Source organism: Pelophylax lessonae (assembly GCF_965119305.1).
Source record: "Pelophylax lessonae genome assembly, chromosome: 3".
Taxonomy (NCBI): domain Eukaryota; kingdom Metazoa; phylum Chordata; class Amphibia; order Anura; family Ranidae; genus Pelophylax; species Pelophylax lessonae.
This window is the reverse complement of record NC_138770.1, coordinates 178,696,276-178,719,986: the sequence shown is the minus strand read 5'-3', so window position 1 is coordinate 178,719,986 and position 23,711 is coordinate 178,696,276. Positions and strand designations below refer to the sequence as shown.

At 43.0% G+C, this 23,711-nt stretch overlaps 1 protein-coding gene and 1 long non-coding RNA gene across 24 annotated transcripts in view; one reads left to right on the top strand and one right to left on the bottom strand.

Annotated features, from left to right (window-relative positions):
- The window catches only part of LOC309549656 (thyroglobulin-like), a 330,286-nt gene that overhangs the window by 21,594 nt on the left and 284,981 nt on the right, over positions 1–23,711 (top strand). For 21 of the 23 annotated variants that reach the window (XM_082250039.1, XM_082250050.1, XM_082250060.1 and 18 more), the window contains one exon: positions 751–960. The exons of the other annotated variants lie outside the window; for them this stretch is intronic. In XM_082250039.1, the coding sequence (XP_082106165.1) occupies positions 751–960 (210 nt within the window). The remainder of the gene's footprint in view (positions 1–750; positions 961–23,711) is intronic. 23 annotated transcript variants of the gene reach the window in all.
- The window catches only part of LOC309549659, a 43,676-nt gene that overhangs the window by 5,081 nt on the left and 14,884 nt on the right, over positions 1–23,711 (bottom strand). The gene's annotated exons all lie outside the window — the stretch shown is intronic.

Here is a 23,711-nt window from a genome sequence, read left to right as displayed (position 1 = left end):
GTTGTGACTCTATATACAGCCTGAACCTAGGATCCTCTGGACTCCACAGGAACAGGGATCAATTTAAAAAATAACTCAGGTGCATGCAGACACCAAAAGGAATATTTAGTTCATCTAGTTTGCATAAACCCCTCTTTTTAAGGATTGTTCTCCCTTTTGCAGCCTCTCCATTACTGCGCTGTACATATGCAGCTGCAACTATTCTACAAATTGTCTTCACAATATCTGGCACATCTGGATCTCCATATGGAAATGGGACAAGAGTGCTGCAGAAAATCAGGAACTCTTCCAATGCAGTTTAGCATATAGCCAACTAGGTTTCTGGAAGGTTCAGCATAACTCCATTTGTAACGCCATTCTACTAGACAACAATGTTTTATAAAAAAAAAAAAAAAAAACTACTGCTTCTTTATTGGTGTTTTTATTACTCCTGTAAGCCCAAATAAATTCTCTTCAAGCTCCCAGTGCCTAAAACCAATTATGATGACCAAACTCTGAGGCATAATAAAATAGCATGCTGATAAACTATTAATGCCTTTGCACCTGGGTATAATAAAAAGGTCAACTAGCTGAACACGCTGCTCAAACTATTTTTTAGGGGTAAAGGTTATCCATTCATTGTCAACAGATTGCATCTTTTTAGCCTTTTCTGCTACCAATTCAAGATTTTCCAAAAATATTAATGGATTTGGAGCCTTTTCCTTGCATAGAGCTTTGGTCATCATTAATCGTTTCTGTATATGTTGACAGACTTGACAAAATGCTTGAAGGAGCGTGAAGAAGCTCTGGCAAAGAAGACAATTGGTCATTATATTCCACAATGTGATGAAAAGGGCAATTACCAACCACAACAGTGCCATGGCAGCACTGGACGTTGCTGGTGTGTTAGTGCAATAGGTGCAGAGATTGATGGTACGAAAACTCCACCTGGACAAGCACGAGCTACATGTGAAAGGCATGGTAAGACTTAACTCTAGACCACTGAACTCATCAGGAAAAACATCTACACCACTAGTATTTACTTCTAAAACTTGAAACAACACACAAGACAATTACGTTTACTGTTCTTATTAGACATATACATGCGCGGCAAAAAATATGGACATCCCTGCATTTCTGTCAGATAATGCACCACCTAGCCCAGAAAATTGTTGAAATGATAAATGTTTATGCATCCACGTTTATTTCTTTGGTTTGTATTGGTATGACACAAAAATGTGGAGAAAAAAAAGCCAAATCCAAGTGATGTGATGCTTCTGTAATTTGCAATTAAATTCATCTGTATAAATTAACAAGTGCTGACAATATAGAAATCTCCCCGGCGACCAGTTACCATGGTGAAAAATAGACTCAAACTTTCTGTTGTGTATCTCTGTGCCACACAGAGCTTGGAGACAAGAAAGTGCAGCAAATAATTGTCTGAGGATTTTAGAAAAATAAAATGTGAAAAACATGGACAATCTCAAGGTACACGTCCATCTCCAGAGATCTTAATGTTCCTCTGTCCACTGTGTGCAACATTGTCAGGATGTTTACAGCCCATGGCACTGTAGCTCATCTCCCTGGAGGTAAACTAAAGAGAAAAATTGATCAAAGAGTTTGGCAAAACGTACCTGGGGAAGCCAAAATTCTTTTAGGAGAATTGGCTGTGGACAGATGAAACAAAATTACAGCTTTTTGGAAAAGCCCATCATTCTACTGTTTTCAGAAAAAGAAATGAGGCCTTTAGAGAAAAGAATATAGTCTTTACAGACAAACATGGTGAAGGTTCACTAATGTTTTGGGGTTGCTTTGCTGCTTCAGGCACTGTATGCCTTGACTGTGTGCATGGCATTATGAAATCTGAAGACTACCAAAGAATTCTAGGGTGCAAATTAGGGCCCAGTGTCAGAAAGTTGGATCTCTGTCAGAGGTCATAGGTCTTACAGCAGGACATTGACACAAAGCACACATCAAAAAGCACCCAGAAACGGTATAAGACAAAGCGCTGGAGAATACTGAACTGTCCAGCAATGAGTCCAGAAAAAAATCCCATAGAGCACCTGTGGAGAGATCTCAAAACAGCAATTGAGAAAAGAAACCTTTCCAATCTGAGAGACCTGGAGCAGTTGGTAAAAGAAGAGTGGTCCAAAATTCCAGTAGAGAGGTGTAAGAAACTCATTGATGGTTGCAGGAAGCGATTGATTTCAGTTATTTTTTCCAAGGGGTGTGTTACTAAATATTAAATTGAGGGTGCCAATAATTTTGTCCACTCAATTTTCCAAGTTTTACGTGAAATGTGTCAGATTTGGCTTTTTGTTTCTCCACTTTTTTTGTGTGTGATACCAATATAAAAAAGGGAAAGCCTAAACATTTGCAATTGCAACAATTTTCTGAGCGAAGTGGTGCATTATCTGACAGAAATGCAAGGATGCCAATATTTTTGGCCATGACTGTACATATAGAAAAAATATATAGCATATATGGAATTACCAGAAAATGAGTGACATACAAACATATGAAACACATATATGTGTATCACCCGCAGCACAATAAAACCAATAAAAATATCAAAATAGTGGTTCAAATACTTAAAGCGGGGTTCACCCAAAAGTGAAACTTCTGCTCATTTACTTCCTCCCCCCCATCGGTGCCACATTTGGCACCTTTCAGGGGGGAGGGGGGAATGGGTACCTGTTTTTGATAGGTGCCCTTCCCCACTTCCGGGAGAAGTTTGGCCCCCCTTCTCCTCCCCCTGCCACTGAGCCAATCCGAATGTGCAGCCTGCTTCATGCATGCGCAGTAGGGACCCACCCGTGAAGCCACAAGGCTTCACTGCGGGGTTTGTCGTGGAAATTAATAGGGCTTGGAGCATAGAAACCCACTTAGTGTGCTCAAAATTAATACGCACCAAACACTATTAATAGCTTGTACTGAAAAGTACAATTGTACCACTCTTTTGTATAAAGGTTTACCAAGCGCTCGGCGAAAAAAAAAAAGAATAGACACACTGGGTCATTTCAATGCCATCTGCCAGGTCTCTCTCCGGATATGTATGTGTGTGTATGCGTGAGTGTGGGTAAGAGCAAGTGTTTGTGTGTGAGAGTTTCTGTGTGTGTGTGTATGAGAGTTTCTGTGTGTCTGCATGGATGAATGGCTGTAAGAGCTTGTGTCTATGTGTGTGCTGCTTCCTGTATGTGTGAGTCTTCTAGAGAATAGTAAACTCTGCGCTTATGGAATATTGTATGTAAATGGAAATAATTAGATTGCAGCCTCCCTATAATATAGTCAGAAGACTATATAATGTGAAGAAGTGGGGGGTAGGGGGTGGCGCTGCCTGTTTGGTGAGGTAAATAAATAATAAAGTGTGATTCAAAGTGACATATGCATATACGTCTCTATAAAGTAACATGTGCAATGATGATCATGAAAATAAATTGAAGCAATGTAGGAGAAAGTATTGGTATTAGGTAACAATGTAATGAATGTGTACGTCCTGACGGGTGAAAATGTGATCATCTATGTAAACTCGACAAATTGCATATAATATATGATATTAACACCAATAAATAAGTACAAATAAATCCAGGTGCAACTGTGAATCAAAGTGACAAGTGCAACATCTCAAATTAAAGTGACATATGCTGATATAACCATAGATGTAAGTTTACCAAATAGATTTATACGATGTTACACAAATATATAAGTGGCAATAGACCGAGGAAAAATTGATGTGCAATGAAAATGATGTGCAATAAAAATATATATATATATATATAGCTACAGGTGAAAAAAGTATACAGTGATACAATATAACTATAAAGTGGCTGGTGCATAAAACGTCCAGAGATAATGTATCCCAGTGGCAGCAAACATGATGAGATAACTAAAACAGTTCAATAATGAATAGACAATAGTCTATTTGGAGTAAATGGTGATAGGTGATGGAAAACCGTCCGGAGAGTGTGGATCTATTAAATAGTAATCTTTGTGTAAAATATACACTATAGTAAGTGACCCCGTGGTGGGTGGTGAGGTGCTCAGTGACCCCTCTGGTAAACAGCACACTCACCAGAGATACCCACCCCACACAGGGGTACAGGGCGGACCGCACAGCGCTTCAGACGCTCGGTTTCCCGCTCGTATACTGCAATGGCGGCGGCAGCAAGCGACAGGCGATGGAAACATCGGCTGCGGTGCCGACATCGTTGGACTCCAGGACAGGTAAGCGCCCTAATACTAATAGTCAGCAGCTACAGTATGTGTAGCTGCTGACTTTTAATGTTTGGAGGGGGAGGCTGGAACACCGCTTTAACAATTCCCAGTGATAGTATCTGTATGGAGAAGAGAAAACAAAATATAAAACCATATATAAACAAGTGATGAGATTGTCCCGCAAACTGTCCTTCTGATGAAAAATAAAAATATAAGATACAAAAAAATCCAGTGAAGACAAAACTCCACCCCCATTGTGTGTCATCACTCCCTACTCCCCTCGGATGGTAAACTTATAAAGTATTATTCCCCCCCCCCCCATTCTCATGGTTAGGCAAGTACGCTTAAGTTGAGAACAATAATTCAGGGTCCTTTATTAAGTCTGTTTACTCCTCCATCCCTCCTGTAGTAAATATCATTGCGTGAGGGTACATGAAAAAAGAAAGGCTCCACTACTGTAATAAGGTTACACACTCAAGCATTTATTAAAATTTACTTCAATCCACTCACATGTTGAAACTTAGTAACAGGCATTAAACATATGTAATGGACACACGATCTGATCCCCATTGACCTCACCACCTCCACGATGGCTTCGGATCATCTGGGGGTCATCGCTCATGCTCACTCTGCTAGTCCGGCTGCCGTACAGTCATGCCCCGACGCGTTTAATCACTTACGACTTCGACACAGGGGTGACTGTGCGGCTCGGCAACCCGGCTTATCACTTCTCCATCTCCGGGCTTTATATATACTATATATATATATATATATATATATATATATATATAAATATGAGTACACCCCTCACATTTTTGTAGATATTTTATTATATCTTCTCATGTGACAACACTGAAGAAATTACACTTTGCTAAAGTAAATAACTCAACACACAGCCATTAATAACGAAACCGCTGGCAACAAAAGTGAGTACACCCCTAAGTGAAAATGTCCAAATTGGCCCCAAAGTGTCAATATTTTGTGTGGCCACCATTATTTTTTAGCACTACCTTAACTCTCTTGGGCATGTAGTTCACCGGAGCTTCACAGGTTGCCACTGGAGTCCTCTTCCACTTCACATGATGACATAACGGAGCTGGTGGATGTTAGAGACAATGCGCTGCTCCACCTTCCGTTTGAGGATGACCCACAGATGCTCAATAGGGTTTAGGTTTGGAGATATGCTTGGCCAGTCTATCACCTTTATCCTCAGCTTCTTTAGCAAGGCAGTGGTCATCTTGGAGGTGTGTTGGGGCTCGTTATCATGGTCGGATACTGCCTTGAGGCCCAGTCTCCGAAGGGAGGGGATCATGCTCTGCTTCAGTATGTCACAGTACTTGTTGGCATTCATAGTTCCCTCAATGAACTGTAGCACCTCAGTCCTGGCAGCACTCATGCAGCCTCAAACGATAATACTCCCTCCTCCATGCTTGACTGTAGGCAAGACCCACTTGTCTTTGTACTCCTCACTTGGTTGCCCCCACAGACGCTTGACACTATCTGAACCATCTTGTGCATCATCTTTATAAGAGGCTTCCTTCTGGGACGACAGCCATGCAGACCAATTTGATGCAGTGTACAGCGTATGGTCTGATCACTGACAGGCTGACCCCCCACCCCTTTAACCTCTGTAACAATGCTGGCAGCACTCATACGTTTATTTCCCAAAGACAACCTCTGGATATGACGCTGAGCAGGTGCACTTAACTTCTTTGGTCGACCATGGCATGGCCTGTTCTGAGTGGAACCTGTCCTGTTTAACCGCTGTATGGTATTGACCACCATGCTGCAGCTCAGTTTTAGGGTCTTGGCAATCTTCCTTATAAGGAAAATAAATTAGGCGCAATATCTGTGAAAAAATTGTATGACGAGAAAAAATTGTTTTTTTATATATAAATGGTGGTGGTGAATAAATATGGGATGGCAGTGAAATTAATGTAAAACAAAAAATGCTAAAGCAAATGTATGCTAATTATAAGTGCTAGTGCTTAAGTGCAAACATATATAAATGACATTAAGGAAAATAATAATAAAAATATATGTTTGCACTTAAGGACTAGCACTTATAATTAGCATACATTTGCTTTAGCACCGCCACCATTTATATATAAAAAAACTATTTTTTCTCGTCATACAATTTTTTCACAGATATTGCGCCTAATTTATTTTCCTTACTTGCCGCATAGCTTTTGCTATGGCTCAGCGGCTGCATTTCTGGTGATTAATTGTTTTTACACATAAGCTTCCTAGGCGCTGGTTTCCCCATTTGATTTAATCTTCCTTATAGCCTAGGCTATCTATATGTAGAGCAACAATTCTTTTTTTTAGATCCTCAGAGAGTTCTTTGCCATAAGGTGCCATATTGAACTTCCAATGACCAGTACGAAAGAATGAGAGTGATAACACCAAATTTTTTAAATCAATGTTTTTATTGAAGTTTATCTCAAGAAAAAGGGAATAACATTACATGAGATTTTCAAACAGGAACAATTGAGTTAACCATCGTGTCATAGGTAAAAAACATTCATATAGGAAGCATTTATACAAAATTGTAGTGCACGGTATATAGATTATTGCTCCACATTCCATCACCCCCTTTGGGATCAGACTGTGATGTGGACGGGAGACAACGTAATCCACTTATAGGTTCACTTGTAATAAGTCACAAATTTAAAACAAAGAAAAGAAAGAGGGGGAGGAGAGGAAAGAAAAAAATTAAGAGGATAGAAGAAGCCAGGGAGAAGAAAAAGGGAGATAAAAAGAGAGGCTAAAAGAAGGAAAACTGTGTAAAGGAAATGGTAAATTATACAGGGGGCTATGGATATGATAATACATAGGTGAAAATAATTTAGCCTGATATTATTGTATTATGATATTTTTTGACTTTTGGTTGTCCAACAGGACCAATAGTTATTACATGTGTTACATCTCAGTGAATTGATTGCTAGTAATCTTTGGTATGTGTGGTTAAGGTTTACAGTGCTTATAACCTCTGATAAATTGGGAGAGTCTTGGGAATTCCATTTTTTGAGGATAATGTTGCATGCTGTGAGTAATATGTGGGTCACTGCTTGTCTCATTTGTGATGGGTACCTGTCTATTCCAAGATTTAGGATGGCGAGACCAGGGTTGGGTGGGCTAAGGACGCCTGTGGTTGAGGAGATTAGTTGGAAGACTTGACTCCAGAAGCTGGTCAGACATGAGTAATCCCATATAATATGTAGTATGTTACCTACTTGTCCGCAATTGCGCCAGCAATTGGGGGATTTGTTAGGGGAAAATTTTGCTAATTTATATGGTCTATAATGCCATCAATGTGTGATTTTAAGCATCATTTCCCAATGACTGTTACATTTTGAGAATCTAAATGTTGATTAAATAGCATTTTGCCACTGTTTTATGGAATAAGATTTATTCAATTCCGTCTCCCATTTAAGTAGTGGTGGAATTTTGTGTAAAGTGATCTTATCCTGTAATATATTGCAGAAGATAGATATACCTTTTCTTAAAGGTGTTTGTGAATGGAGGGCTTTCCAAGCATCAGGGAAGATATTTAGTGTAGGAATTTGATGCTTGGACAAGAAGTGTAAAATACGGATACTTGCGAATCTGAGGTTTTCCGGAAGTCTGAAATTCTTCCTTTAACTGTTCCAAAGTTTTGAGCTTGTCGTCAAAAAAGGAATTTTGGAAATTAGTTAAGCCGTTGAGTTGAAGTGGTTTAGTGTACAGAAAGGGTATTATCATAGTTTATATTGTTTGGATAGGAGTGGGAGGTATCTCTATATGTGTTGTTGGATGTTTCAGTAGGAACCCTCATGCTCGCAAGGAAGCTGCCATAGAAGGTGAGAGTGAGGATGAATCCCACGGTCTCCACATGTCAAATATTAGTAACAAGGTGGAGACCCTTTTGGCAACAATAAGGGGATGCCCGGATATTGGAGGAATAAGGGTTGGGGAGATAGAGCATAAGGTTGCGGCTTTTGTGGACGACTTATTGCTCTACGTCTCCAACCCAAGAATTACCCTGCCAAATGTGATGAAAACCCTGAAATACTATGGAAACCTATCTAATCAAAAAATTAATCCTACAAAATCAGAGATCCTGAGTATTAAGATGAGTAAAGAGGAAGAGGATTTAAAAGAGTTTCCCTTTATATGGAGAGAATCATAGTTACATAGTTACATAGTTAGTGAGGTTGAAAAAAGACATCAGTCCATCCAGTTCAACCTATGATGTGTGTGTGTGTTTGCTTTTTAACCATACATTGTATACCCCTGTATTTTGTGGTCTTCCATCTAATAGTTTTTTGAAACTATCAATGCTCCCTGCTGATACGACTGCTTGTGGAAGAGAATTCCACATCCTTACCGCTCTTACAGTGAAGAACCCCTTACGCACTTTAAGGTTAAACCGCCTTTCCTCAAGTTTTAGTGAGTGGCCACGTGTCTTATTGTATCTCCTCTCTCTGAATAGTTTGTTCCTTATGCTAGGGTCGCCAGTACAGTATTTGTACATTGATATCATATCCCCCCTCAATCGTCTCTTCTCCAGAGAGAATAGGTTCAGTGCTTGTAGTCTTTCCTCATAGCTGATGTCCTCCATTCCCCTAATTATTTTTGTTGCCCTTCTCTGGACTTTCTCCAGTTCCAGCACATCCTTCCTGAGGACCGGTGCCCAGAACTGGACAGCATACTCCAGATGTGGCCGGACCAGAGTCTTGTAGAGTGGAAGAATAATCTCTTTATTTCTGCAGTGAATCCCCTTTTTTATACATCCCAGTATTCTGTTGGCTTTGCTTGCGGCGGCTTAGCATTGCATGCCACTGCCAAGCCTGTTGTCTACCAGTACCCCCAAGTCCTTTTCCATCCTAGACTTACCCAGAGGTTCCCCCCCTAGTGAGTAGCATGCTTTCTGGTTTCTGGCCCCCAAGTGCATTACTTTACATTTTTCAACATTAAATCTCATCTGCCATGTAGTTGCCCACCCCATTATTTTGTTCAGGTCCGCTTGCAAGGTTTCCACATCCTGCATAGAAGATATTGGCAAGCCTAATTTAGTATCATCTGCAAATACTGAGATTGTACTAGATATCCCCTCCTCTAGATCATTTATGAATAAATTAAACAGGATTGGTCCCAGGACAGAAACCTGGGGGACCCCACTTTCCACACCCGCCCAGTCCGAGTACTCCCCATTAATCACCACCCTCTGTACTCTCCCCTGGAGCCAGTTCTCTATCCAGGTACTCACCTTATGGCCCATACCTACCTTCCTTAGTTTGTACAGTAAGCGTTTGTGGGGAACGGTGTCAAAGACCTTTGCAAAGTCCAGATACACCACATCCACAGGCTTACCTTTATCTAGGTGGCAGCTCACTTCATCGTAGAAGGTTAATAGATTGGTTTGGCATGAACGATTTTTCATGAATCCATGCTGATTACTACTTATAATACCGTTTTCATTACTAAAGTCTTGTATGTGGTCCCTTATCATCCCCTCCAAAATTTTGCAGACTACTGATGTTAGGCTGACCGGCCTATAGTTACCCGGGATATATTTCGGCCCCTTTTTAAATATTGGTACCACGTTGGCTTTTTTCCAATCAGCTGGCACCATACCCGTCTGTAAACTATCCTTAAAGATCAAGAATAATGGTCTGGCAATCACCTGGCTGAGCTCATTAAGAACCCTCGGGTGCAAGCCATCCGGTCCCGGGGATTTATTTATGTTAAGTTTCTCTAGTTTAGCTCTAAGTCTATCCTCTGTTAGCCATGGCGGCACTTCCTGAGGTGTATTATTTAGTTCGGCCTTACAAGCAAGGTTCGTGTAGCCCCCCGATTCCTTTGTGAAGACTGAAGAAAAGAAATTATTTAACACTTCCGCCTTTTCTCTGTCCTCTGTGGCCATTTTTCCTTTATCCTCTTTTATGGGGCCAATGTGCTCTGGCCTCGCTTTCCTACTGTTTATATACTTAAAGAACTTCTTGGGGTTCTTTTTACTCTCCTCCGCTATATGTCTCTCATGTTCTATTTTAGCCGCCCTGATTTCGTCTTTACATTTCTTATTACACTCTTTGTAGTGCTTAAATGCTGCCAATGACCCCTCAGTCTTGCATTTTTTGAAGGCCTTTTCTTTAGCTCTAATATACATTTTTATGTTGGAGTTTAGCCACCCAGGTTTTAGTTTTGCTCTTTTAAATTTATTTCCCTGTGGAATGCACTGGCCAATCCCCTTGTTAAGTATGCTCTTGAAGCACTCCCATTTTTCCTCCGTGTTCTTTGTCCCCAGGGTTCTATCCCATTTGATATTTTCTAGCAGCGAGCGCAGTTTAGGGAAATTGGCTCTTTTGAAATTCAGTGTTCTTATATTACCCTTGTGTTTCCTATTACTGTCATTAATACTGAAACCAATTGACCTATGGTCACTGTTTCCTAAGTTGTCCCGTATTTCTATATCCGTGAGCAGGTCTGTATTGTTGGTAATCAGTAGGTCAAGTACCGCATTGTTTCTTGTCGGTGCATTCACCATCTGACCCATGAAATTGTCCTGCAAAATATTTAGGAACTGCCGAGCCTTGGCTGAATGCGCAGTTCCTTCTGCCCAGTCTATATCTGGATAATTAAAGTCCCCCATTATAATGACATTTCCCATCCTTGCTGCCAATCCTATGTGTAACATGAGGTCCGCCTCCCCCTCCTCCCTCTGGTTGGGGGGCCTATAGCATACGCCCAATAATACCTTCCCCACCGTGCCTTCCCTTTGAAGCTCTACCCATAGGGATTCTGCCTCGTCCATAGCTCCATTATTAATATCATCCCTCATATTTACCTGTATGCTGTTCTTAATATACAAACATACCCCTCCCCCTTTTTTACCTTCTCTATCTCTGCGATAAAGGGAATACCCCTGAATGGTCGCCATCCAGTCATGGGAGCTGTCAAACCAAGTCTCAGTTATCCCCACAAAATCTAAGTCCTCCTCAAACATCAGCAGCTCCAGCTCTCCCATCTTGTTGGCCAGGCTTCTGGCATTGGTATACAAGCCTCGTAATTTTGATCGGTTACTTTTATCCTCTTTTGATGTTTTTAGGCTGCTCTCTTGATTTTTCCCCGTACCCACCCTGGGTTTAGGAGCTCCGAACACCCTACCGCTAATGCCCCCATTTCTGCCCTCTGAATCTTGCTTTCCACTGGCTAATTCTACATCTGTACCCTCCCCCCCATTCCCTAGTTTAAAAGCCCCTCTAACTTTTTGGCCATCCTCGCACCCAGTACGGCTGCACCCACCCCATTTAGGTGCAATCCGTCCCTACCAAAGAGCCGGTGGCCGACTGAGAAGTCGGCCCAGTTCTCCAGAAACCCTCCTTACTACACCAGCTCCCCAGCCACTCGTTAACTTCCCTAATCTCCCGCTGCCTCTCTGGTGTGGCTCGAGGTACAGGTAGTATTTCGGAAAATACTACCTTGGAGGTCCTAGTCCTCAACTTAGCGCCTAAGTCCCTGAAATCGTTTAGGACTCTCCGTCTTCCTCTGCCTATGTCATTGGTACCCACGTGTACCATGACAGCTGGGTCTTCCCCAGCCCCACCCAATAATCTACCACCCGATCCGCGATGTGCCGAACCCGAGCGCCCGGCAAACAACAGACTGTTCGGCACACACGGTCTTTGTCACAGATTACACTATCTGTCCTTCTAATAATTGAGTCCCCTACCACCAGCACCTGTCTTTCCTTTCCCTTTCTCCCGGCCTCACTGGAGGAGTTCTTCCCCTGGCAGATAGGGGTGTGCCTCTGCTCCAGCAATGCTGGTCCCTGACTGGTTTCCCCAACATCACACAACGGGGCGTATCTATTGGGGTGCTCCAGCCCAGGATCAGCCTCCTTGCCTTGTCCCCTTCTACCCCTCCTAACTGTCACCCCTCTACTCTGCTCTGATGCCTGCACCTCCGATACTCCGCCCACCTCTGTGCAGACCCCTGTCTAATCAGAATTAGGATACCTAGGAATTAAATTAACATCAAACCCAGAGAGAATGTACAAGGTAAATTATATTTCACTTTTAAATGAAATAAAAACTGAAATAAACAAACTAACAAATCGGCTCTGTCGTGGATGGGAAGAAAAAATATAGTAAAAATGGCTATACTCCCAAAGATATCATATAAATTCCAAATGATCCCAATTCCAATACCTCAGGTATTCTTTAAAAAAATGAAATTGATCGTAACAAGGTTTATCTGGAAAAACAAAAAACCTAGAATACAACACGCAGTATTAATTAAAAGTAAAACACAAGGGGGCCTAGCGATCCCAGACTTTAAAAAATATTACCAAGCCTCAGTAATTTCACGGGTGTTGGAATGGGGTAAAGAAAAAAGCGAGAAAAGCTGGGTGAAAATAGAATGCACGATGAGTGGCGCACAATTAGGAAAAATTATTTGGATACCAGCACAGTATAGAGAATTAAATTCAAAAACACACATAATCACATGCCAGGCACTGAAAATATGGGATTTAATTTAAAAAAGAAAACTGGAAATATAATTCACCACTTATCCCTTTACGAGACACAACATTTTTCCCGCCAGGAGAAGGAAAGAAACACGGGAATTGGTTTGGAGATGTAGATGCATGATTAAAGGATATAGTAGTTAATGGAAAAATTATCACTTTATTAGAATTGCAGGAAAAAATTAATTGGAGGGTGGATGAATGGTGCTACTGCCAGCTGAAGCATTTTGTTGCCTCACTGCCCCAGCCATTAAGTGAGGTAAAAGAACTATTACCATTCGAACAAATCTGTGCATCAGATAAGATAAAGAACAATATCTCAAATGTGTATATAATCTTGACGGCAACGGGAGAGCTGGCAGTACCGCCCTTCTTAATAAAATGGGAAAGGGAGTTAGGGGCACGAGGAGAAGATTTTAATTTAAAAAAGAGTTTAAAGTTGGTTCATTGTTCTGCGGTAGACATTAATACCGCGGAGATGAACTACAAATGTATTTCTAGATGGTATAATACACCAGATAAATTAAGCAGGTTTAAAGCTGGGAGTACGCACCATTGTTGGCGGGGATGTGGGGAAGTGGGAACAATGGCCCATATTTGGTGGGAATGCCCAAAAATCTAAAAATATTGGAGAGAAGTGATAACCTTAATTAAAAAAATAGTAGATATAGACCTCACAGAAGACCCATTGGTTTGTTTATTTCACAGAATAGGGAACTCAGTAAAACAATACAAAAAAACTCTAATTCCTCATTTCCTAAACGCAGCTAAAAGTTTAATTCCTTTAAATTGGCATAAAGATAAAGCCCCCTCGAGGGGGGATTGGATTAGAAGAGTGGAAAGAACGAGAAATTTAGAAGATCTGAGGAGGGGAGAGGACGAACAGGGAGAGGGAGTAGACATCTGGGAGGAATGGAAAGCTTTTAAAGGAACAGGGGACTACATAGCTTTAAGAGAAAGTGGTGACTAGGGAATAGGGGGGGGGGGGGTATATTGGGGGGATATGGGTATAGAAATGTTTATGGTTTAGAATGTAATGTAAGTTTGGTTTTATAATGACCCCATAAATGTATTTGGGTAAAATGGATGTTGCTATATAAAATTTTGGAAAAAACAATAAAGAAATATTAAAAAAAAATGGGGTTTGAGGAGGTGGCACCATTATCTGTAATGGAAATAGAAACTGCAGCATGGTCTGACCACAAAAGTTTGTGGATTTGAGATGAGGATATTTTTTGTAAAAGCAACGTATCCTTTAAAAACATATCGATGCGGGAGTATGCATGATGCCTGGTGGAGAAGTAAGTGTAAGCTTTTTCATTAGCATGCTGGCACCTCCAGACATCATACAATTCCTTTGCATATAACAGCTTACGCAATGAGGGTCCCTCTTTTGTGGTACTAGTGGATAAGTCCAAATGAGGATGCATTAGGAGATTAAAGTCCCCACAAATTAGGAGATGTCCATATTTGATTGGAGTTATCCGTTTAAGCACTCCACGTGGAAATCTTATTTAGTGGATGCTTCAAGGGTTTACGGGCGCATGTTTGTCACATGTATCTTCCTTTGCTGTCCAGTATGGAATGTTTCGGTTCGAAAGCTATTGTGTCCCGCATAGCTAGGAGTAATCCTTTCGCTTTCTTCTGGGGAACACATGAAAGGAAAATGTGCGGGTATCGATTGTGTGTGCATTTAGGAATATTTGAGGCCACAAAGTGTATTTCCTGGATGCACAGAATATCGGCCTGGTTTTTCACAGGCATAGTTCCACATGGAATGTCTCTTCACTGGGTGGTTTAAGCCCTTAGTGTTAAGAGACAGGCATCTAATACTCATGGTGTCTTGTCAGGTGGGGTGTGCATGATGAGAAGGTAACACTTACGGTTATCAAAGTGTAGTGGGATGCATATAGGTGAGAGGAGTCGTTCCTCTGATGTTGTAGGCAGGCCTCTTTTGGTTTTTTGCAGACTTGGGCTGTTTCATAAGTATGGAGTTGGTGATATCCTCTGATGGTTGTTGGTGTACCAGAATTGTATAAAAGGAGACATAATACAGAAAACTGAATTAAGAACAAACTTAGTAAACTGGTAAAAAGAGAATCCTCAGAGGGATTCCCAAACTTTACGTAATGTCCCAATATTATGGAGGGTATTGGCTATATATTTATGTATATTTATGTTGACCTTATCCGGGGAATGAGTGTGAGGAGGCAGAAGATATCGGTTTAGGAGCCTCCGATGGGCTTTTTCTTTTTCGTTGATCTCTTGTGCGACATGATCTGCCAATCTGCTTGTATATGATGAGCTCTCTCGGTTTGGTTGTGATCCATAGGTATGCTAAGAATGATGCCCCATTGGTGAAGGGCTGATCGCCCTTCTTCCAGAGATGACACAGTGATAGTAGCGCCATTGTGGGTTATGACTAGAGAGGCTGGGTATTTCCACTTGTGTGGGATATGGTGATTGGGTAGAGCCTTAGTGATGGTGGCTAAATTTCGCCTTCGCTGTAGAGTATGTCTGGAGAGATTCAGGAGTAACTGTAGTGAAGCATAGTGTTCTGGACGCTGATCCGGCTTACGAAATGATTCCATTAGAATTTATTTTGCTCGGTAGAAATGTAGCCTTAGCATGATGTCCCTGGGTATATCATCCGCCAGGAACAATGGTTTCGGGACTCTGTGGACACTATTCACTGTGAGTTCCATGGCTGACAGAGTGGGTGCTAAAGTTGAAAACATTTCTTCTATATACTGGGGGAGTTGTGTAGAGTTGACCGACTCCGGTATCCCTCTAATTTTTTATTTTTTTCTCCTTGGCCTGTCTTCCAAATCAGCCAATTTATCTTTCATCCACAGCATTTCATCGCTATAGGCATTATGAGCATCCACCATGGTATTAAATGAGGACGAATATTCCCCCATGGCCTGTTCTATGTGGTCGACCCTGTCTACCAGTAGCTGGACTTCTCTGCATTTTTTTACAGTAGTGATCATGTCATTATGCAGGGATGACCTTAATGACATTAACATGTCTTTTAATACAGTGTCTGATATAGGCTGGCCACTTGTAGGGAAAAAAAAAGAGGGGTTACATGGTTCATTACAGTATTTACAGTCCTATCTTTACATGAACATTTCTTCCCCAATATCATTTTGTAAAGGCCTGCAGTTCCACACAATCTGAGGGACTTGATCTATCCATTACGCTATATTAGAAGTGATCCATACTGGATATTGGCTAATGTAGTGCCATCCTAGTTACGGACCTACTCACCCGTGGGTCACATTCCCTCTCCCCTTTTCTTCCATTCTTTCTCCTCTTCCTTTTCCTTCCCTCATATCCCTCCCGGTCCTCCACAGCTCGAGCTCCAGGGGCTTGCCCTTCGGAGGAATTCCCAGTCATACAATGTATTGGTACAGGGATTGAAACGGCAGCACCGTTGAAATTCTATCAGTTTGCAAGGAATACCTGGCGTCCGGAAGCACTGCTATACATGTTTGTTTCTTGTCTTGTCTTTTGTTTTATTGCACAGGATTGCCATCCCACACACGTATTAGTATATAGATTATGCTGCAGCCAGGGCATCTTGATTATTGATCATTATTATATCATTAACCACTCGCTGACCGCCCCAGGCAGATATACTGCTGCAGGGCCGGAACCGCTCTCTCGCTGTGATTAGATACGGGGGGAGTCAGACCATGGGAGGAGCGGGCTCGATCGCTGCCGGCCTCTTGCAATCTTCGGCTAGAATGACACAAGAGCCCACCTGCCTATGTAAACAAAGCAGCCAGCTTTTCTGTCAGAGAGCCAGGGAAAGATTGTGTGATTCAGCTAAGGTGAATCACCGATCTCTCTCTGCCTCTGTCCATCCCTCCACACAGTAAGTAAGCACAAAAGGGAACACATTTAATGCCTTGATCGCCCCCAGTGTTAACCCCCTTCCCTGCCAGTGTCATTTATACAGTAACAGTGCATATTATTTAGCACTGATTACTGTAATAATGTCACTGGTCCTCAAAAAATGTAAAAAATGTCAGTTAGGTGTCCGATCTTTCCACCGCAATGTCGCAGTCCTGATAAAAATTGCTGATCGCCGCCATTACTAATAAAAAACTAAATAAATAAAAAGTCAATAAATCTATCCCTTAGTTTGTAAACGCTATAACTTTTGCGCAAACCAATTAATATACGCTTTTGGCATTTATTTGACCAATAATATGTAGCAGAATACAATTTGGGCTAAAATGATAAAAAAATGTTGATCTTTTTTAATTTGTTCTTTATTGGGAATGTTTAATAGCAGAAAGTAAAAAATATTGTGTTTTTTTTCAAAATTGTTGCTATTTTTTTGTTTATAGTGCAAAATCTAAAAACCGCAGAGATGATCAAATACCACCAAAAGAAAGCTTTGTTTGAGGGAAAAAAAGGACATCAATTGTATTTAGGTTTGGCGTCGCATGACTGCGTAATTGTCAGTTAAAGCAGTGCAGTGCCGAATAGCAAAAAATGGCCTGATCATTAAGGGGGTAAAGCCTTCCAGAGCTTAAGTGGTTCTCATTTTTTTGGATCTTCCTTCTGTTCATTATTTGTGTCTACAATATACATTCTTTTTCCTGTATCTGCACAGGGCATTTTTTGTTTATATGCGTTAAGCTAGGAAGACAAACACCATATTGGCGAAGACAGAGTTGGATGTAATTTTTCCCAATTTGAGCCTATCTTTGTTCATTTTTACACCACTTGTAGTGAAGCCTGCTATGAGATCAGAATTAATTATAGCAGTAGTCCCTGTGTGTTTTGTAGCCCACACACCTCCATATCTTGCGACCAGGCTCTCTCTCCAGGCGACGCTATACATGGCTTCTGGTTGTGGGGGTGGAGGCAGTCGAAGATGACCTGCTGCCTGCGGAGCTCTGTGTAAGTGTGGGCTGATGTCCTGCAGAGGTGCGAAGGTGAGGACGCAGCCTGCTCGGTTGACTGTGAGGCGTGGACTCCTCTGCCATCTTGCTGTGAACTCTTCTGTGCTGTTGGGAAGAATTCTGTCAGCTTACAGAGCTGTATTATTGGCTCTTTCCTCCTCCGTGGCATGCTAGAGTGTTGCCCGAGCCTCTCGCTCTGTTTCTGCTGCTGTGTGAGGGGTGAATGGGCTCTGATGTCAGTGTTTTCCCCGGTGGTCTGGCGTAGCTCTCTCCCTAAGCCTTCATCTTAGAGCTTGGACACCACGCCCCCCAACAACACTAAATTTAACACACCTCCTCCCGATTCACACCTGAGATCTTGTAACACTAACAAGTCACATGACACTGGGGAGGGAAAATGGCTGATTGGGCCCAATTTTGAAATTTTCACTTAGGGGTGTACTCCCTTTAGTTGCCAGCAGTTTAGACATGAATGGCTGTGTGTTAAGTTATTTTGAGGGGACAGCAAATTTACACTGTTATAGAATCTGTACACTCCCTACTTTACATTGTAGCAAAGAATAATTTCTTCAGTATTATCACATGAAGAGATATAGTAAAATATTTACAAAAATGTGAGGAGTGAGATACTGTATATATACGAGCAGAGCATGATCCCCTCCCTTTGTAGACAGGGCCGCAGGGCAGTATTCCAACATGATAACGACCCCAAACACACCTCCAAGATGACCACTGAAGGTAAAGGTGATGGACTACTGGCCAAGCATGTGTCCAGACCTAAACCCTATTGAGCATCTGTGGGGCATCCTCAAATGGAAGGTGGAGGAGTGCAAGGTCTCTAACATCCACTAGCTCTGTGATGTCATCATGGAGGAGTGAAGAGGACTCCAGTGGCAACCTGTGAAGCTCTGGTGAACTCCATGTTAAAGAGGGTTAAGGCAGTGCTGGAAGATAATGGTGGCCACACAAAATCTTTTCACTTTGGGCCCAATTTGGACATTTCTCACTTTTGTTGCCAGCGATTTAGACATTAATGGCTGTGTGTTGAGTTATTTTGAGGGGACAGCAAATTTACACTGTTATACAAGCTGTACACTCACTACTTTACATTGTAGCAAAGTCTAATTTCTTCTTCAGTCTTGCCACATTTAAAGATATAATAAAATATTTACAAAAATGTGAGGGGTGTACTCACTTTACTCTACTTTTGTGAGATAATGTGTATGTGCCTATATATATACATAATTAATATTTTTATATATATATACATAATTAATAATATATATATATATATATATATATTTATGTATATATATATATATATATATAATTATATTAAGTGTATTAAAATGTAATTAAATTGGGGGGCGTGGCCGGCAGCCGAAGGAGATGGCCGCGTGAGGTTTGAGCTCCGATACTCCCGGTCTCTCCGCAACACCTAAAGCGACGTAGGGCAGCGACTCCGGCTCTCCTTACACCCTCGTGAAACCGGGAACCCTGAGGAGCAAGATGCGGAAGCGAAAGGATCGCGGGGGGCCCCGTAAGTTAACGGACTTTTTCTCCTCTACAAGTACACCCAGGTCCCAAAATGGCGCCGGGGCCTTGCTGCAGGCCGGAGCCTCGGCCGGATCGCGGCACAATAGCGGGAGGGACCCGGGCTTGCTCTCTCCATCGGCCAGCAGCAGGTCATCCCAAGGGGGCTCCCCATCCCACAGCCCGCAAAAACATGCGACCAAACGGTCGGAGGCACACCGATGTGCGGGCGACAGTAGGGAAGGCAATGGATCCCTGGATAGCACACTTGAATTCTACGCTAATATACGGGATTTTCCTACTACTGGGCAGCCACTCACAGATGTCACTATGAAGGACATGCTGATGTCCATTAATGGAGCGTTTCACAGGGAGATAGTGGCGTGTGTTAATGGCATAAAGACTGACGTAGTAGAACTTGGAGGCCGGGTGGATCATATTGAAGGGAAAATGGAGGAATTCTCTACTGCCCACAACGAGCTAGTGGACGATTATAATGCCCGGGGGGATGACCTAGATGCCCTGAGAAGCAAGATGGCGGACCTGGAGGACAGGGCCCGCCGCAATAACGTGAAGTTGCGGGGGGTTCCCGAGTCGGTCACCCCCCCAGAACTGAGAGCCTATGTGCAGGCTATGCTGCTAGCCCTAATGCCGGACACCCCGATCACTGAAGTGGTGGTGGACCGGGCCCATCGCTTACCAAAACCACAGCATTTACCGGACAAAGTTCCAAGGGATGTCATTGCGCGCATCCACTTCTTCCACGTGAAGGATGACCTTATGAGGTTTGCGAGGAAAACCACCCCACTGCCTGATCCCTACCACGGTATCTCGGTATATGCGGACCTATCGCAATTTACTATGGCCGCTCGGAAGAAGCTTATCCCATTGACCAAGCTGCTCAGAAACAACCAGGTGCAATACTCCTGGGGGTTCCCCACCAAGCTACTTATCATTAGAGAGGGCCGTACACACGTCGTCCGATCGGTGGAGGAAGGATTTGCCCTCACTAAAAAATGGGGTTTTCTCCCGGACCCGCAGGAGACCTCTCCTCGTGCAGAACCTACCCGTCTAGAACCGGAATGGCGTAAAGTCAACAGCTGAGCCCGAGCTGCTGGAGAAGTTCCCGGGATACTAGTACCATGGATCCACAGCGGATTCCTTTTGCACCTTCTTCAAGTCGCTTTTTTTTTTTTCTTTCGCTTTTTTTTTTTTTTTTTTTTTGCCTTTATAGTTTCCTCTTGATGTTTCCACTCTGAGCAGTTGAAGTTACCTCCTACCTGGATGAGTCGGGGTCCAGGAGTGACCGGGTGCTCGGAGCTGACTCCCCCCTGACCAGTGTCTGCGATCTTATCGCATGACGGGGTTTACTCCGAACTCTTGTTTACTTGTTTTTTGTGCTTTTTATGTTTCATTTTGTTTTATAGTTCATTTTTTTGACCTCACCATTGTCTACGAAGAACTGGAAACTACTACCCTGATGACCAAGAACTTTTCCATTGCATGCGCTCAACACCAGCAGCACACATGGGGGACTGTGTCCTTGTACACTCTCTACAGGTACTGTCCGCACTGTCTGTCCTTTTTCCTATCTCGATATGGCGGAGGCTGCTTGACCTATGAAGACCCTGCTTGTAGTGAATTAAGTCTGATAACTGCAAAGTTTCATTATCTTTATGCCTTTTCTCTTTAAATGGTTATTAAGATAGTTTCTATTAACGCACACGGCCTTAACAGTCCTTTCAAGCGCAGGTCTCTCTGGCGGGAGGCTCGCGCTTTACATGGAGATGTAGTTTGTGTCCAAGAGACCCACTTCGCACGGTCCAATCCTCCTCGGTGCTCTGACAGGTCCTACCCCCACATTTTCTCCTCTTCGGGTGCTACTAAAAAGAAGGGTGTACTTACTGCTATTAAAAATTCTGTTGCCTTCACTTTACACGACTCGTTGGCCGACGAGGCAGGTCGGTACCTTATCCTAGTCTGTGACATTAATAATATCACCTACACAATTGTTAACCTTTATGCTCCCAATCAGGGGCAATTGCGATTCTTACGGGCGCTGAGGAGAAAAGTGGATCGTGTGAAAAAGGGTCTCACACTGTACTGTGGGGATTTTAATTGTATTGCAGATAAAGGGTTGGATTGTTCTCCCACTCAGGGGCGTGCGAGGGCTACTCTACAAAAGTTTTTGCACACCTCTGACTTATATGATGTCTGGCGTTGTTTGAACCCTACGGATAAGGACTTCACGTACTACTCAGCCCCTCATGGATCGTACTCGAGAATAGATCTATTTGTGGCTGACCTACAATTCCTAAGAGCGGTTGAGAAGTCTACCATCCACACTATGTCCTGGTCTGACCACGCTCCGGTCTCGTTGGTGCTCTCGGAGCCCCATATGACTACCCCGGTCCAACTGTGGCGCAACAATGTGTCTCTGCTCCGGGATGCGGGCCATCGGGAGCGGATGGGTGGTCGGATTCGGGAATATTTTGAGGATAATGACACTCCGGAGGTGGACATATTCACACTATGGTGCGCACACAAGGCGGTTTCCAGGGGGATTCTTCTCCAACAAGCCTCTAGAGTAAAAAGGGCGAGGGCTCGGGAGTTGGATTCCCTGATGGGGAAGCTCAGATCCCTTGAGATCGCTCATAAAGCAGACTCTACCCCACTTAAATTGGAGGAGCTTACTGAGTGCAGAAAACTTGTCCGTCTTAAACTTCTAGAAGAACATCAGCATCTCTTGTTCTTATCTAAAGCGCGATACTATTCTCAGGGTAACAAATCGGGCAAAATGTTAGCTAATTTCCTGAGACGGAGGCACCAAAAAACTAAATTGCCCTCTATCAAAGAGCCCACAACTGATATCCTAGTACGCCACCCCACTGCTATAGCCAACGCCTTTTCTAGTTACTATAAGGCACTTTACAACCTTAAGGATGATGCGAAGACCCCTCAACCTTCAGAACCCCTTATTAAGTCCTTCTTAGACTCCTTGCATCTTCCCACTATAACGGATCAGATGCGGCAGGTAATGAATTCCCCTATAACAGAGGCGGAAGTTCAAAAGGCTATCTCGTCCCTACCACCTAACAAATCTCCAGGAGCGGACGGCTTTTCGGCTGAATACTACAAGGCATTCCAACAAACCTTGTCCCCATATCTTTGTAAAGTATTTAATGCGGCTGCCCAGCGTGCCTCCTTCCCAGAGGAAATGTTACAAGCAGTGATTGTTGCACTTCCGAAACCAGGCAAAACGCCTGATGTGCCCCAAAATTTCCGTCCCATTTCTCTTCTAAATTCGGATCTTAAGCTATATGCAAAAATCCTAGCTGTGCGCCTGGCCGAGGTAACTCCCTGCCTGATCAAGGCGGATCAGGTGGGATTCGTGAAAGGTAGACAGGCGCCGGACGGCACTAGGAGAATGTTGGATCTCTTGCAAATGGCTGAAAACAGGAAGGTGCCTTCGGTGTTCCTGACGTTAGACGCAGAAAAAACGTTTGATAGGGTTCACTGGGGGTACCTAAAAGCGATATTGACCAAATTTGGGTTTCAGGGACCTATGTTTTCTGCTATCTCTGCCCTATATACTAAACCCTCGGCCAGGGTGTTTACATCCGGTGCCATGTCTGACAGCTTTGTGATTACCAATGGAACGCGCCAGGGGTGCCCCCTGTCACCACTTATTTTTTCCTTGGTTATGGAGCCCCTGGCGGAGGCCATTAGGAGTGATCCCAATATCTCGGGTATTGGAGTAGGGGGAAGAGATCACAAAATCGGGCTATTTGCGGATGATGTGATCTTTACCCTGACTTCCCCAACACGATCCCTCCACCATTTGCAGTGCCAACTGGAAGCTTTTGGAGCCATTTCCTACTATAAGCTTAACGTAACAAAGTCCATGTGCTTGCCGATTTCTTTGTCTGCTAGAGAGCTGCAAAGCCTTAAGAGCAAGCACCCTTTTCAATGGACCACTAAATCGGTTCCGTACTTAGGTATATCTTTGGTGGCGCCGACATCTCAAACATATCATACTAATTTCACCAAATTGCAGTCCATCGTTCGGGACGACCTAGCACATATCGCCTCCTATGAACTATCATGGTTGGGACGCATATCTGCACTCAAGATGCTGGTGCTACCGAAGATCCTTTATTATTTTAGGACACTCCCGGTGGTAATCCCAGAAGCATTCTTCAATAATATGGACAAGGAATTTCAGAGATTCCTGTGGGGGGGGTAAGGTACCGAAGATCCCGTACTCTATACTGATTAAATCTAGATCTGTGGGAGGCGTCGGCTTCCCGCGCCTCAAAACTTATTACGCGGCCGCCCTATTAGATCAAGCGAAAGCTTGGTTTGACCCCACCTCAGATAAATTATGGGTGCTTTTAGAAAGGGCAATAGTGGCGCAAAGGGAACTCCCGGCCTTGCTTCTGGCCTTTGTATCTGACAGTGCAATCTGCATCCCCAGGATATCCTCTTTGCAGGCGACGTTACGAGCCTGGAAAGTGGCACAATCCTTGACAGGGATCCCTAAAACTAAA